This window comes from Ricinus communis, chromosome 1 (genome assembly GCF_019578655.1).
Source record: "Ricinus communis isolate WT05 ecotype wild-type chromosome 1, ASM1957865v1, whole genome shotgun sequence".
Taxonomy (NCBI): Eukaryota; Viridiplantae; Streptophyta; class Magnoliopsida; order Malpighiales; family Euphorbiaceae; genus Ricinus; species Ricinus communis.
Genome location: NC_063256.1, coordinates 13,563,791 through 13,582,077, shown reverse-complemented (window position 1 = coordinate 13,582,077; position 18,287 = coordinate 13,563,791). Strand labels below are relative to the sequence as shown.

General features: G+C 30.8%; 1 protein-coding gene across 1 annotated transcript; it reads left to right on the top strand.

The window, feature by feature from the left end:
* Nucleotides 1-68: 68 nt before the first annotated feature.
* LOC8281283 (DNA repair protein RadA) lies at nucleotides 69-11,417 on the top strand (the record flags this gene model as incomplete). The annotated part of the gene is given in 15 exon segments (XM_025159753.2): nucleotides 69-411; nucleotides 414-792; nucleotides 1,398-1,453; nucleotides 2,927-2,985; nucleotides 3,162-3,233; nucleotides 3,972-4,055; nucleotides 4,316-4,423; nucleotides 4,659-4,721; nucleotides 5,584-5,664; nucleotides 6,998-7,063; nucleotides 7,785-7,940; nucleotides 8,107-8,184; nucleotides 8,523-8,561; nucleotides 10,433-10,515; nucleotides 11,172-11,417. Coding segments are annotated over 15 exon segments (1,776 nt in total), but the record flags the coding sequence as incomplete, so codon positions are not given.
* Between the last annotated feature and the right edge of the window lie 6,870 nt (nucleotides 11,418-18,287).

Sequence of the window (18,287 nt, the reverse complement as noted above, 5' to 3'; positions counted from 1 at the left end):
TTTTTCAGATTAGAGTTTTACACAGAGACAGTCACACTCAAACTGGCTCATTCTGATGCAATTCATAAAGTTTTACCCTCTTCTTTTCATACCCAATAAAAAACCCTAACCACCATTGCTCCTTTCATTTCCGTTCCCGCCAATTCCACTCCACCGCCCTTCGTTTCTTGGCTGGAGGCTCCGCAGATCCCTCCACAGGCTCCGACTCTAGCGATAAAACAAAAACTGCCCCTCAAGTTTGGAGTTTTTACAATCCACTCACGTCAACAATTGAGACGCAAAGGAGCACGAATAACAACAACAGTAGCAACAACAAAAATGATCAAGAATCGGTACCAGATTTCTCAAGTCTCAAAATTAGGGTTTCAGATAATGAAAGTGAGATATTGAATAATAGAGACATTAACAAAATGGGTTAACGAGGTACAGTAATGAAAATGAGGAATTGATAAATGAAAAGAGATACGCAAGTTTAAAGAAAGCTGATTTAGTTAATAATATTGTGAGCAATAATAATAGAAAGAAGGGCAAAAGTAAAGTGATTTATGTTTGTGAAAGTTGTGGGAATGAAGATGGGCAGTGGTGGGGGATTTGCAGAAGTTGTGGGAAGGCTGGAACGATGAAGCAATTTTCAGATAGGGATGATAGGAGTGGGAACAGTAAAGTTAGTGGTGCTGAGGTTACAGAAAATATGGTGAGGTCTTGGTTACCACAGAAGGTTAGCGAGACGCAACCATTGAGGTTGAAAGATGTTAATCAGAGGATGAATCATTTGAGTTGGAGGATTCCTTTGCAAGTAATTTCTATGTTTTTGTTCAATTAGAAAAATTGAGAATGCTCGAATATATGTGTCATGTGATAAACATTTTCTTAATATGCTTTCTTTTCTTGGAAATTATGATCATATTTATTAATAATTTAATAAATAATTTGTTGGCTGTAGGATTTTGTTCTAGTTAATGAGAATCAGAGGACCAGTATATTGGATTGGCAATTCGGAATATCATCTATTTTGAGCAGAATGTGTGCTATAGCTGAGATACCATCTTATCACTACCTAGGAGTTTCCCATGATTAGTTTCTTGGGATTTACCATACAATGTTGCCACTAAATCCCTTTTTTTATTGAGAACTCTTTCGTCTAATTTCATCCATGCATTTAGAAATTATTGCCAGATCATTATATGCTTTGTGGGCCTACATCCATATTTCTTAGGCCTGACAGTAACACTAAGGTGTTTGCCAATAAATGCAGTTTGCTCATTCATCTCAGCAACTTATTACACAATTTATAGCTGGTCCTATATAGTTGAATTAGAATCCATTGCATGCTTTATTTAGAAGAATATGAATAGATGTTTTGTGTCATGTCATATAAGTTTGTGGATTGTGTTCAGACCTGCACTGTTTGGAAGTGAAGTTGCCAGGGTGCTTGGTGGCGGCGTCGTTCCAGGTTTGTGCAGATTCACTTTTTTGATGTTTCTACATGATTCCTGCTTGAAGATATTGCCTTGTGAAATGACTTCTTTAGTTTTCTGATTCTTAATCAGCTTGAAATTTTTAGGAATAGTGCATTATAATATTGAAATAGGAACTCTAGGTTTTAGTTTATGCTAATTCATTTTTTTTCTTGTTATATTAACAATATGAAATTATCTCGTTAACATATGAATGGAGGTTCGCAGCTATGCAAGAAGCAAAATAGTTCCACACCTGAAAGTTACAATTCTAGGACAAAAATTTTAGTCTTCATTTTACTAAGCGTGCATTTATTTTATTAAATCTGTACTTTTATTAATTTTAGTAATACAGTAAAACCTCTCTATAATAATATTCTATAGGAATAATCTCTACATGGTTATAGAAAACTTTGGCCCCAATTTGGGCCAGTATAATAATAAGTTATAAATTTTTTAAGCCTCATCTTAAGAAAAAGTTCTTCTATATAGTAATATTTGTATATATATTCTTAAAAAATATATGTTTTGCTATGTTTTATTTTATTATATTATGGTTTTGTTGTTTCAATCTTATTTGTATAATATGACAAGATATTAATATATCTTACCTCTGGTTGTTATCATTTTACTAACAAAATTAAGTATAAATCAAAAGAAAAATATTAGTACTTAAACCTCCATTAAATTATAACCTCCTCATATTTGGTCCCAAGCGTATGACCATAAAGAGGTTTTACTGTATAGATTATGTGGGTTGTGAACGATTCTTGTTGACTTGATGATTGATGTTATTTTCAGTTAATGATAAAGCTTTTTTGCAGTTTCATTAAAAAACACCAAAATACCAACTGTTATATTTATTGGAACCTTTACATGTTAAAACTCAAAAGAAGTCCTCGTGTTATCTATAAGGACAATAAGATACTCTTATAGATCAAATTAACTTTAATCAACTGGGACAAAAGAAAGCTTGATGCCATTTAAATAGCACATGTTTGCTTGATTTCAAATGAATTAAATTTTATAAGACCGTAAATGACACTTAAGGCTCCATTTGGTCACTAGGAAACAAAGACCAAGAAGGTGTATTAATGCTTCAGTTCCAATTTTTTGGAGATCCTGTTACACTACAATGAATGTCATTATTTATGATACAAGAGACCAAAAATGAACCGAAGTTTTTATCTGAGAGACTCAGAGTGATATAAAAGACGATTCCATTCTCATTGCCTATCATAATAAGAATGACGTTAGTCTTCAATGTCTTATTTTTTCCACATGGATATGTAATATGGATATCAAACCCATGTTCTATCTTGAATGTTAGGTTTTGGTTGATTATATTGTCTTTGCCCCATTTATTTTGTCTGGCAAGTGCTTTATTTTTATGTTTTGATCTACACTTGTTTTATAAGAAATAGATGACTTTACCTCATCATATTTTTATATCTTTCTGCATTTTGAAGGTTCTCTAATTTTAATTGGTAGTGATCCTGGAGTTGGCAAGAGTACACTGTTATTGCAGGTATGAATTGCTTTTGATACATCTGGTTTATTGTGCTTTCATTTTGTGGAATATTTTGACTTTATTCCTTTGACATGATTTGCCTCCACACTTCGGTTTGATTTGTAATTGTCTTTTTCTTCACTCTCTTATTCCTCTGTAAATGTTGGGTTCTCATAACTCCTTAATACTTGAAGGTTGCTGCAATAATAGCTGAAGGACAGGATGTTGGTAAACGAGATCCAGTTGTGTATGTCTCCGGCGAAGAGGTTAGCTTTTCTTATTTTCTGATTTTGATATGCCAATTTCTTTCTATTGCTCATCCTTCCTTCCATTCCCATCACGATCATGAAGAAAAAGGAAATCTTTCATTTACTTTCTTGATTAATCTGCATTGTGCTTAATGTCATTACAACCGGGGTTTTAAATAACTCTATCATGAGACATATTGGTATCGAAAATGGTGTAACAATATTGGTCCGAATCCGATGGTATCAGATCCAAATGACTGTCGTTACTGTGAATTTTTTAAAAACAATTCCCACTCAAATGGGTATATTGGCTAAAAACTATTTTGCAAAGAGTCTCTTTAGATTTAGAAAGCTAAAAAGAAGGGATGGATTTAGAAAATGTAGGCAGAGTTTGAAAATCAAAAGGAGATTGAGTTGTTCCCGAATCCTTTGTAGCGTATCGCTAAATAACATATCGGGAGGCCAAATTCCTGTTATAAAACATGCGATATTTAATGTATCGTTGTTATCTAAAACCATGATTACAACTTCTCGTGATTTTACTATGACTCTTCTTCTTCTTTTTATATTTTTAACCTTGCCTGGAATGAGGAAATTTTTTAAAATAGTATGAGTTCAACTTCACAATTCTGGGATAAAATGTAGGAAGGATTTTAAATTAGTACTGTGGTTGCATGTGTGACTTTGAGAAGCTATAATTTACTTGCTAGCAATCAATGTTGGGCATTATCTCCATCTCTTTCTTCATTGTGGCAGAGTGTTGAGCAAATTGTGAATAGGGCTGACCGTCTAAGTATTGGTGTGGAGGAACTTTTCTTGTATTCAAGTACTGATATTGAGGTAATAGTCTGGAACCATCCTAACTTTTCTTGTTCTTTCCATATCATTTATTCTATGTGTTTGTGAATTCATTATAATACATTTCTATTTTGATATATATCATGCCATTGGCTTAGTTATCATCTGTGCCATGCAACAAATCTATCTTCAGGCCAACATGAATCAATAGGAAGGGTATTCTTTGCAGACATCTTGATCTGAAAGGCTTTTGTACAAAACTTAATAACTTATAGTAATAGCTATAATTTACTCTCTTTCAGGACATATTAGCAAAGATTCAGCCTCTATCCCCTTGTGCTCTAATTATTGATTCGATTTAGACAGCTTATATACAAGGAGCTAGTGGAAGTGCTGGAGGAATATCTCAGGTTTGAATGATTAGGCACCATATCCAACCAATAGTTCAACTCACTTGGCACGTGCTTTACTCTTCTCTCTTTTACCATTTTGTATGGAAATATTTGTTACCCATAATAGCATTTTGTTTTTGAAGTAAATATTGCATGTAATCTATCCACTTCTCAGATGAAGCTATGGTTAGACCATAAAGATCAGTATGCGTTGCTGAAATATAATAGCAGTGTCTGGATGTGTGTGTAACAGGTTAAGGAATGCACATCAGCTTTGCTGCGTTTTGCCAAGAAGACAAATATACCAGTTCTTTTGGTGAGTTTAAATTGTTTCAAATGCGTTAACTATATCTCCATATTTATTAATGTCTTAGAAATTGGAAGTAGGAATGTAAGAAAAATGATTATCTTTAGTTGAAGTGATTCAATGTGGCTCCGGACTGATACATTGGAGCAGAGATCAAATTTCTATTCATATCAATTTCTTGCTTAGATTCTGGTATTTTAATACATGTATATAAAATGCTCCCTCATAGATTGTAGGTCAAATGAATGTAAATTAATGCATTATTTTATATTCTTGTATTTGGTGCTTTGGACTTTAATCTCTTTAGTGGAGAAAGTTAGAAAATGACTCTACTGATTAAATATGATTACACCAAGCATCATCACACCTTTTAGGTTTTAAACAACGGTTGTTACAAGTTTTTATTTTGGATCATTGCTATGTTAGAGCCTATTTTGCCATAGATATTTTAGGATCGTACATGAAATTGTCTGTTACAACTTTGACACCATGTAATGGCCATACACTTTATGCACCCCTTTCTTTTCAAACTTATTTTTAATTAAGTGCTCCGTAGAAATATCTTCAAGATTCTCATATTCCACGTGGTTCCAATAATCATATTCGAAACTTCATGTGCGATTTCTTCTTTTAGTTAGATATGTCACTCTTACGTATCACCTTTATTTATGAGGAGTCTATAGATCATTTGCTTTGTCATCCTTAGTTTATTTTACCTTTTTTCTTTGCTTTTTCACGATACTTTCTTGCTTTATTCATAGCTGGTATTATCATGATAACTATTGTTGAATATTGTCCAATGTTTAACTTACATGGAAAATATTTAATGCTTATGTGATCCTTTGATTATTTTGTTCCCAATATTTCAAAGGTTGGACATGTGACCAAGTCTAGTGATATAGCAGGGCCTCGGGTTTTGGAGCACATTGTTGATGTTGTTTTATATTTGGAAGTTGGTACCTTCTCACATTTTCTTTTACTGGATTGTTGGTTAAGCTAACATTTGGTTGCATTGGGTTTCTTTTTAGGGATAACTACAAAAATGGTGTTTGAACTTGTTAAGATTTGACAATTAAGTGTTTAAACTTTTAAAAATAACAATTTAGTGTATGAACCCAATAAATATTTACGATTGAGTGTATATAGCAGGTCAATAACAGGTTACAGGTTATCCATATATAATTATATAATGGTGTGCCAACTTATTCAAATTTAATAATCAAGTGTTGACGCTTTTAAAAGTAACAATTTAATGGGTTAAATTAAAAATTATTAAAATCTGGGTATGTAAAACCAATCATTATATATATAAAGAAAAATCTACAGTAGACAAATCAAACTATTATATTTTCATAATGAAAGATAATATTTATATGGAGGGAAAATCTTTAATGTAAATAATAAAAATTTAAAAAATAGATAAAAATATATAAATAAAATTCTACACATTTCATAAGGAGATGTATTAATAATTAATATTATAGTCAAGATTATCATCCTCAATAATAACCAATTTTGTTTTAGATGTTTGTAATGATAGGTTGAAGAAAACAATGTGTTGCTCAAAATTAGATAGAGATTTCTTTAAAAAAATTGATGAAAATATAATAGTGTAATGATGGTGATAATGAGAGTGATATATTAATATATTAAGAATAGATACCTTTTAAAGATTTTCTCGTCATATTGTTTATTGTTAATCTACTTAAGCTCATAATATGTATTTTAAGGTTACAAGTCTGTAATTGCTATGACCTGCTAAATATACTTAATTGTAAGAATTTTACTAAGTTTACGTACCAAATTGTAACTTTTTGAGTTTAAATATTTAATTGTCAATTTTTAATAAGTTCACATACCATTTTTGTAATTATCCAATTTCTTCTATATAGGTTACTGGTTCTATACACTTAAATGTTAATTATTTCCAGTTTTACACACTAAATTATAACTTTTATTGAACACTTAATTATCAAATTTTAACAAATTTATACATTATTTTTGTACTTATTCCTTTCTTTTTACTCTTTTCTAATTAGGCACATTTGTTGTTGGTTGTTGACCATTTCTTTTCGTCTGAAGATGTATGTTACTTTATGATTTGCTTCGACCAATTTCACCAGGTTTCTTGAATACCTTTTATAGCATCAGAACTGTTTAATGTTGGTATTTCTATTTATTTTAGTGGGGTTTCAAAGGTTTTTTTTTTTTTACTTTTATTTTGATTTAAATTTTTATGCTGGTTTCTGAAGCTCACTGATCATAGCTATGTTACTGTCTATCAGGGAGAGAAGCACTCAACTCATCGATTACTTCGTCCTGTGAAGAATCGGTTTGGATGCACAAATGAGGTGGGCATAATAATGGTGCTATAGCTTGTATTTATTTGTAGTTTGTAGTCAGTCACATGAGTATCTCCCGGCTCACTTGGGAGCTTTTTTATTAGCTTCCTCATGTTAGTTATCTAACCTTGCACTTCTAATTTCTTGCTGCAACCTATGCATAATAGGCATGGTCTCATTCCTTTACCAGCTTAGGCAATGTTTGCATGAGAAACATTGTCATTTGGTGACATTTGAATATTATTGCACTTGTCCTTAACCTGAAAACTTGCTTTTAAAGTCTTTCTTTTTGATAAGCCAATCTATTCAAGATACTCTATAACACATTGAGAGCATGGTTACTGAAATTTTACTTTTTTTTTTGTACGATCTGTGCAATCCAAATTGGTGCTAAGCCTTTTTCATATGCTTCATGCTAAGTTTCTTCTCTGGGTTGAGAAAATCTTCTTGCTCCTTCGTTCAAGCAGTTATTTATGTTGATCACTACCTCATATTGATTTAGAACTGAGGTTAATCTTTGTGAAGAGAATTCATTGCAAAAATAATGGACTGGATGAACGATTATATGATATTATTATTTGCAGTTTGTGTAGGCCTTGATAGATGTAATGATTTAGATAAGTGTTTCTCTTGAGCTCCATAACGATTTAGATCAGTGTTTCTCTTGGGCTGCATAATTATTTAGATCAGTGTTTCTGTTGGGCTCCAATGATAATGTTCCTGATTTCAGCTTGGAGTATTTGAAATGTCCCAATCTGGTCTGCAATCTGTTTCAAATCCAAGTGAGATATTTCTAAGTGAGCAGTACTTAGGTTCAGAGGTTTTAGTCGGACTAGCTGTTGCCGTAATAATGGATGGATCTCGAAGTTTCCTTATTGAAATTCAGGTTATCTTCTTTATATCATGTCTTCTCTTTACTTTTTTTCCAGTTTTGCAACCTGATTTGATTATCATGCGGATAACATTGATGATGATTGTACTTTTTCTTATTCCCCTATTCTGTCCATCTAAATGATCCTTTAATTACATTATTACTTCCTGAATTTTACTAGGCATTGTGTGCCACTGGTTCATCAGTTTCAAGGCATGTTAACAGGATTCAAGCGAGCAGAGCTGACATGATTATTTCAGTAAGTGATTTAAGGTTTAGAAAGATTTAGGTGCATGCCATGCCATCTCTGCTATGTGGTTTATTGTTGTTCTTATTTGGATTACAAAATTTCCTGGTCATGGTATTAAAATTGTATTTACAAATGATAATCTCTTTATGTGCGTGTCTATGTGTACACACGCGTTCATGCATGGAAGTTGACTTTTATCATTTGAAACAGTACTACTTATTGTCTTGTTTGTTTATTTGTAATAATTATTGTTGAAGATGTAGGGATTCAAGATTGTGGTTAAGATGTACTTCATGTTAGATGTAGTTATTGCCAATTTAATTTTGATATCACATCTTCATATGCAGGTCCTTAAGAAGCAAGCTGGTCTAATGCTCCAAGATAATGTAAGTTGACATTTACATTTTCATGTTCATTTGATTTTTTCTTTCATCCGCTTTTCCATTTCTTCTTTTCAAAGCTTGTCTTGGCTTCTGTTTTTTTAGTTTTCGTCAAACTTTAGAGATTCCAAATGGTGAGGGCTAATCAGGAAAATATATAACAGTGTTGAATACATTGTGCTAGTTATATAAAATGGCTTTATTTTTATTAACTTTTCAAACTTATGTTGCTGAGATCAAAGAATTTGACACATGTTGAGGAGGCATAAGTCGAGGAATGTGAATAATAACAATAGAGATTGTACATTCATTTTAAAGTTTAGGCTCAAACATGCTTAGCATAGAATTCTGTATAATGAGATAACTTAAAACGAAGGTTTTCATGAAATCCTACAACATTTACCTTATCTTTATTTATCTTCTCAAGAAAAAGAAAATCTTTGTTTCTTATGCATGTTAGAAAAATGGTTTTGGATGAAGTATGTTGGGATCTTTGCAATTTTATGCTTTAGGAGCATTAAATTTTTAGCAATATTTGAAAATAGAGAAAATAACAAAAAGAAATCCTAAAATTTGTTGGCATTTTAGTTTCTTATATCCTCTTAGTTTCATCAATTGTGGTTGTAAATTGCAATGTTTGTGGCAACATTTTCTGGGAGTATGGTAATGCACAAATGAAGCTTATGTAGAAGCTCAGATCACAAGGAGGAACTTTTAATTTTTTTTTTCTTTTGCAATGTAAATGATAGAAAAATTAGTTTTTAAAAATTTTAATCCAAAAAGGTATGTATGTTTAGTTTTCAAAAGAATTAAACCAAAATCATATCTTGTATTACCAATAATGCAAAGAAGTTAAAATTATGTTCTTTCACCAGTTTTATTTTGCCATATAGGCTCACCTGTACATTGTCATTGTCAGCTACCACAATCCATCATTAGATTACCTACATCTATTATCATATTAAAATTAAAGTTTAATTACTATTTAGCTCTTGAGGTTAGGCCTATTACACTAATCAAGATGTGTATTTGCTTTATATATGGAAACCCTTTAGAGTTTTTATGTTACTTGCTGCTATCCCCCTCCATCTAAACTCAATGCAACCAAAGGACTAACTTGGTAAAAGAATTGCGATGTGATCCTTCAACTTATTATGAAGTATCAAGCTCGTCCGAAATTTATTTTTTGAAATGTTATTCTTAGTACAAGTTAATTTTATTATTTAGAAAAAATATTTAATTACTTGCTCTAATTTTTTTAGCACAAGTTAATCCTATCAAGATTTAAACATTTTAAAAACACTTAGTTCTAGAGCAACATTATTAATTTGCTATATGATTTAATTTTTAAATTATTAAAATAAATAAGTACTTCTACATGGAGTTTTTTTAATTTTTATTTTTGTCAAATACTAGGATTAAAGTTTCAAAAAAGAAAAGATACCAGAGTGCTAAAAGTGAAAATCTTACTCTAATAAAAAAATTAGACGAGTTTGATACTTGATAATAAATTAAAGAATCAAATTGCAATTCTGTTATCAATTTAGTCCAAAGGCTGACAGTGGACGAGTATAATAATCTAAAAAATGAAGGGGAATTTAATCTAATAAAAAAGTTGAGATAGCCAGTGCAATAGGCATAATCTCAAGGGGTAAATAGTAACTAATTCTAGAACTTTATAACCACAATGGATAGAATTAAATGATTGGAAAAAAATGCCTAATTAAATGATTGGAAAAGAGTGCCTAAAGGTCATGATGGTTTTGGTCATTTGACCTTGGAAATATCATATACAATATTTGCAATTTAATGGTTTTGCAAGTATTGTTACTTGAGGACCAATGGGATTGACTCTTTTTTTTTTTCCTTTGAATCAGGATATCTTTTTGAATGTTGTTAGCAGGGTGACACTAACTGAGACTACTGGGGATCTTGCAATAGCAGCTGCAATTTGCAGTAGGCAAGTCTTTTCTTATCAGTTCTTTTCATTCTCTTTTTGTCTTTGTGAGGCTCGTTATGATTAAACTTTAAATTGAAGATGACTTCTTTGTTTTTTCCAATGCAATGACTAAAGAAGGAATTAAGGCTTCAGGATTAGAACTTCTTATTTGAGGAGCCTTTCTAAGTTATAGTAGTTTCTCCCAAGTTTAGAAACTTTTATTCCTTATAATTGTAAAATTGTGTCAGACCACTTAAAGATTCTTGCTGGATGTTCAGAAAAAGTAAGCCAGCCTCTTGCAAGTTTATTAACAAGACTTAGTGAAGCTAAATATTTTAAGATATTAATTCACTTACTATAGGAACCCGGAGAACACAGTTGATAAAACACACAAGTATCCTACTTTAAGAGAAACTACCCGTTAATTAAAGAGGTTATTGAAATGAATTTGGAGTTCTAGTCCTCAAATTTTTGACTCTCTTCTTGTATCAAAATTTATATGTTAATTTATATATTTTAAATAACATAAAACAAACATTTATTTAATAACGTGAATAATGCTTTAGCAGCTGTAAGAAATATTATTTTTCCATCCTTTCTGTCTCTGTTCCCTCGCATTTGTACTTGCTGCATGTAAATGTTGAATGGTTGATGTTTGTTGTTCTTTGACACCTCAGTTTCTTGGAGTTTCCTATTCCCAATAATGTGGCATTCATTGGAGAAATTGGCCTTGGTGGGGAGCTTTGCACGTTAATTATCTGTGTTATTTTAATACACAATACTTAAAAAACACTATTGAACATAATGAATTGCCTCTTTTGTGAGATTTTATTTTTTTCTACTTCTAAAAACTCATGTTTATGTCATTGATACCATTTCTGTATTTTCAAACCAATTGCATATGAAGAGCATTCTCTTTCTAAGATTCTCTGGATTTTTTCTTCTCACATCCAACTTAAAAGATACATTTTGAAATGGAACAAAGACATGCTGAGAAATTCTAATACTGCCGATTCTCCTTAGTTAGCTAAATGGAAATAATGTTACTGAGCCATTTTTATCTATATCTATCATGATAGAAATTCCAATACTGCTGATTCTCCTTAGTTAGCTAAATGGAAATAATGTTACTGGAGCCATTTTTACCTATATCTATCATAATACGATAATTATTATTATTATTTTGATTATAAAATCAAGTTGATAGATACATTTTAATAAAAATTTCAATATTCAACATTAATTTATAAAATTTTAAAAATAATAGCAAACTAATTATTTTTAAATTAAAAATATAATTTACGCGTCTATCTCATTTCTAACTCTTTCAATATTTCTATTTCCATCTTCTCAAAAAGCTTTTTTATTTTTCTTTTTTCACGTTAGCTAAACACTATACTCTCATCCTTTTTCTTCCATTTACCTATTAATATTACTTTCTATGACTTTAAAATAAAAGTCAATCATTAAATGGAAAATAATCAGATCTGAAATTTCTTTTTTCATTGAAATATAGATTAACAACAATCTCAGTGTTTTTAGATAGATCTTTGATTGTTTTGGTTGAAATTGAGTTTTAATTGATAAATTAATGTCATTTTAGGATGTTGGTAGTAGTTAAAGGGTTTTGAGTTGAATTTTAAAGATTATACCTAAAAATTACAGGAAAATATAAAACCCAGAAAAATGGTATTGTTTTCTGCAAAAATGCATAAAATAGTATACTTTTATATACAAATGGTATATATTATAAAATTTAGAATCTTTTTAAAATATTTTATGAATCATTAATATTAAATTAAAAATTAAATTTATATTATTGTTGAATTTATTAAGAATATAATTTAGATTATATTTTATATATAAGTCAATTTCGTTTTAAAAAGAAATATGAAAAATGTCATAAAAATATTTTTTTTATTAATATACAGTAATAAGTATACGTTAGGTATATATTAATCAAAATTTTATTAATTTAATTAATATATTTTAATTTCAGTAATTATTTTTCCTAATAGTAATAGATATAATACCAGTTTTAATTGATTGATTTAATTAGGATTTATATATAATCTCACTATTATTAGAAATTAGAAAAATGTCATTATGATAATTATTTTATTATATAATGAAATTATTAAAAGTCTTGTATATACGATATAATATAATAAAAAAGATAGAAATAAATGAGACCCATTCGATAAAATATAAATACATTTAATATATATTTGATATATGAAATATCTTAAAGATAAAATATTAAAAAAGTAAACTTCCAAAAAATGTTATACATTGCACTTATCTTAGTATCTATTGCATATATTTATAGTATACTTCAAATATTTACCCTTTTAAAAAAGGTATAAAATTGCAGCAAATGGTATTCGCTCAACAAATATATAGTATACATTAAATATATTTGATATATATAACTATTTTAATTTATATAGATTGTAGATTTATAAAAATAAAAATATAAACTCTTAGAAAATAGTATACAATATACTTATCTTTTATATCTTAAGTATGAAATGTATATATCAATTGTATATCAAGCATACTATAGGTATTTCTATAAAAAAAACATATGTTAAGTAATTTTTAATTAAAATTCCAATTTATTTAACATATTTTCATTTCGAAATGTTTTTTTTTTCTTCAGTAGGAATAGATATAATATCAATGTTCATTCAATGTGATGGAACACTTTTAATTTATGTTAATATATGTTTCTTATATACAGTACATTTACTATGTTTATATCTTTACAAAAACATAAGTAAAAATTACAGTAAATAGTATACATCTCATAGATTGTGGTATATGTTTCATATATATTTGGTATACGAATAATCTATAAATGGTATCTAAAACTATTATTTCGTTTATATTTTATATATTTGGTATCTATACAATTATAAGTTGGACCACTATTTAAAAGTTTAGCCAATTTTTTAGAATAAATATATTATCAAACATCATCAGTGTATAACAGAATTACATTTAATTCAATTTATTGGCCAACTCAAACAGTCATTTCATTGCTTGTCCATACATGGACAACACAATTACAAGAAAAAAGAAAAGCAAATTAAACTAAATAACTAGCCAACATATTTGAATTAATGTCTCATGTCATCTCATTTCTTTGCTAGTTGCATAATGATCTACTTACTCTTTCTTTGATTATTCTATAAATTTATTCTTCTCCCGCTCATTTTTCACTATGTATTTCTAAACATAGAAAAAAAGAGATAATAATGTATGCACGATATATATAAAAGTTTCTAGCATATCAAAATAGTATTTATATATATTTTGGTATTTATTCATATATATATATATATAGAGAGAGAGTATATGTATACTATTGAGTATAATATCAAATCCATCGGCATCACAACCATTAAAACCATCACTAAGAGCAAAATAAAATTCATTCAGAAGATTCATCAAACATCTTAGGTGCATGTTCAAAATATCAGTTCTAATCATCTTTTTTTTTTTCTTTTTTACTACAAATCAGCAAATCAGAAACTCACAAATTTTTTTTTTAAATCAATATATGTAACAAAGATTTATTCAAATAAACTTAGTTTCTCAAATACTCATAAATAAAAGATTCATATCACTCGCTATTTTCTTGAAAGATAATAAAGAAAATCTATAGCCAACTATAAGAAAGCAAAAATTTTGATAAAAAAATCGTAAAAAAAATATTTTTTTAGTTCTTCTAAAAAGATACATAGGCTACAAATACAGCCCATAATTTATGTTAATCTATATATGCATTTTTAACTTCTAAAAAAATTGTTTCAAAAAAAGATTTTAACATCTTCCATATGTGGAGCTTTTACTATAAATTAGATTAACAACATACATTTTTTTATTATTTTATAATTATTTGTTTTACTCATATAAATTAAATTATAAAGTCTTCTCATTTATGTATATATTATTTTATTTATTATTAGTTAGAATGTTTCATTATGATTTTATAGTTGATAATTCATGATTGAGATTTTCTCTAGCATGATCCTGCAAGACAATAATTGATGAGATGGGAGCGTAAACGGAAAGATCAACGACCCACTCCAACTATCAAGTCAGATAGAGAAAGAGAAAGAGAAATAATAAGATTAGAGTTAAAATGAGTAACTTCATATTCTACCTTATCCATCATGGTCTTTATATATAAGACAATTAGAGTTTTAAGGTCTCTTTTACCCTATTGGTCTATTCATTTCCTTTACTCTTATTGTTTGCTTCCTTCTTGTGTTGTAGCTTTTCTATTGGCCGGCAATATTATTATCTTTAGATGATGCCACCTATCATGTGCCTACTTCTTTTCTCCATTAGATCTCTTAAGTCAGGTCTATCTTAATGGCTCTTTCTAAGTAATACGATGGTGGCAACATATGCAACATAGGGCTTTTGTATTAAAGAATTTCATCCTATTAATTGTAGGATATTAATTTTAGGTACATAAATAATAAAAGTCAATTTTCAATGTGATTAGGTCTTTCAAGACGGCTAGATAATTGTGAAAAAACCAAAAAAGAGAATTTATCTCATATTTTCTTATTAATGAATATTTTTTATATATTTCTTATTTTATAATGTAGCATTAATAGAACACGTGTAGCTTTATCATTTTTGATGCTCTATATATACTTTAAAATAAGCAGGAAGAGTAATATATAATTTAATTAATATATATGCTTAAGTTTTAGTCTAAATCAAAAAGTATTTGTTTGTAATTTAATTAATACTTATCAGTTCTTAAAGAACAAAATAAAGCTTGTAGACATTTATATAAATGAGGAAATACTCTTTTACACATAAAGAAAATTAAAAATAAAGCTACTTTTGACTTTTATGATATGTATAGATTTTCTCTACATTAGATTTAGACACTAAATTTTGAATAAATTTGTCACGACCTCACCCGTGGGCCCGTGACCGGCACTAGGGAATGGGTAGGCTTAAGGCCACCGAAACCCATAGTAAGTCTGACACTCACTGATTTAAACAAATCTCATCTCAAATTAATATTATTAAAGCCACAATTCATCTTAAATGCTACATTTTACATAAATACTTCGGTCTGCCAAAAAAAAACTAGGCGAGACTTGAAACTCAGAAAATTTACAACTGATACATCTACTAATTACTACTGCGGAGAATCTAAGATTTACCAATTTACATACCAAATCAAATACATCACCCGATGATGAAGGAGTAGTTCTTGAATAAGAGTCGCAGGAGAACTAACGATCACGAATCTGAAAAAAACATAAATGGAGACTGTCAGTCTCGAGAGTGAGTTAAAATCAAATAATCTAGAGACTATTGCTTCTTCTCAGAAAACATAGATTATTCAAATCAGTATATCAAACCATACTATAATTATACCCTACTATTTCCTTCACATAAAAATATCAATCATTCGAATCAAAATATCAACCATGCACGTAAATACAATCCATATTATAATCATACCATAATAAATAAATAAATGAATAAATAAAAATATATTTTTACTTTTACGGGACGAGTGGCTCGATAGAACCCTAAACCCCAAAATCTAGTAGCCATTCGGCTCTCTTAATCCAATAAGACTGGCGCCCCGAGAGCAATGCTCGACCAGGGACCTTACCTCCAGTATGGTCACTTAAATATCCAAATAAGAAATCTAGTAGCCATTCGGCTCTCTTAATCCAATAAGACTGGCGCCCCGAGAGCAATGCTCGACCAGGAACCTTACCTCCAGTCTGGTCACTTAAATATCCAAATAAGCCGGCGCCCCGAGAGCAATGCTCGACCAGGGACCTTACCTCCGGCAATTTACATAAATCAGCCCAGAGAGCCATGCTCGACCAGGGCAAACCCATGAAAATCTTATTACATGTCCATGATCATTACCGTGCATGACGGGCGTAACCCATCGGTGCATGTTCTACAAGCCACGTTTCCCAAGACACAATCATCCATTTAATAAATATCATTGTATAATGAAGTCATTCAACCATATCAAATTAATGATTAACAATTAAGAGTAAAACATCAGGCAGCTCAGGTGGAAAACTGATGATATTTGGAATTATTATAACATTACTATAATAATACTCATATTATCTTCAATAATTAATAATCCAGTAAAATTAATTACGTTGAGATATTAGTAACCATGTTAAACATAAACTTCCAAAATAGCATATTAAAATCAGACTTAGCAATAGTGCAATGATTAAATGACTTTAACTCACAGGATTGGGCGACCTCCTAGCTCTGCTCCGGTGCCTCGGTTGGAGCGAGCCGAATGCATGATCATCTAATCACGGAAAACAATTTATCAATACGTCGAGACAATCCATCATTAATCCTAGGTCTAGACTCCTAGGATCGTATCGCTCTAAGAATCTCGACTCGGGAGAATTCTACCGAAAATCCGGCAGAACCTCCCCTACAACACGAACATTACCCCCTATAAAAACGGGTCTAGGACCTGCAAAAAGAACACTTCAAATACTTAACGATTCAAACAATAGGAGTCGGGTCCCCAAACTTCACTATTTCTCGACTCCGCCACACAGCACAAAATACGAGGCAGGCAAACTGACAAACAATTATTTTTTGACTCACAAAAATCATCAAATACTCAATATAAACCATTAGACACAATTAAACCAAGAATTTCTAAAATTAACGGGCCAGAGAAAATTACCGAGACGCTCGATCGCTCGGTCGACTGCTCTCCGTGGCCACGGGAGTCCGATCGACGATCCAAACACACCATCGAACTCACAACGACGCTGAAGGCGATCCACCTTCCGATTTTCCGATCCGACACCCGATCATCCGGAGAGATTTACGGACGATCTCAACCGTCGATTCGCAAACGAAGCCCGATCGCCACGAAACCAGTGCCATCGCGAAGCTTGAGCAGAGGAGAGTCGGGATACGTCCTCCGATCGTCCATCCTCCGCCGGAGCTCACGGAAAAGCTGAAAAACCCGGCTGCCTCCACTTCACGGAACTCTCTCCTCCCGGCCACCAAAACCGTACTTGCCGCCAAAAGGAAGCTCTCCAAGGGAGTTGATCGCCACCGAGATCGGTACGGAAGGCCACCGGAAAAGCCGAACGACGGCCGGCCACACGCCGGGCGTCCGCGATTAGCCTCACGCCGCTTATCTGCGTCTTGCCTTCGCCGACGCCAAGACATCGCCGCCGTGATCGGCCGGCCGCCGACGACGCAAAGACCCGGCTCCTCCTTCTTCTCATGCTGACGCCCGTTTTTTTCTCTCTCTTCCTCTCTTCTTCCCCGATTTCTTTCCCTTCAATATCGACATTTGACCCCTGAACTTTTCCTTATTACAATTTGGTCCCTCAACTTTCTTAATTACTTATAATTCCATCCTGCAGAATTCCAATTTAACCCCCAAACTTCTTTTTAGCCTTTCAATTAAGCCCCTAACTATTTAATTTGGGCCAAATCCGAATTATTGAAAATACACAATTACAAAAATACCCCTGACCGACAAATTTATTTACAAAAATACCAAGCTCACAAATTTCCATTAAAACCCCATAAAAATAACATTATACTTTCAATCCTTATTCCAAAATAAATTTCCAATTTAGTCCTAACACACAATTAAATTAAATAATCAATTTCCAACTTAAAATTTAATACTACTAATCAATTATAATACCAATTTTTCAAAATTCTTTTATAAAAACATCCTTTATAATTTCTTCCAAAATTTTCCAATATATAATTTTACTTATATA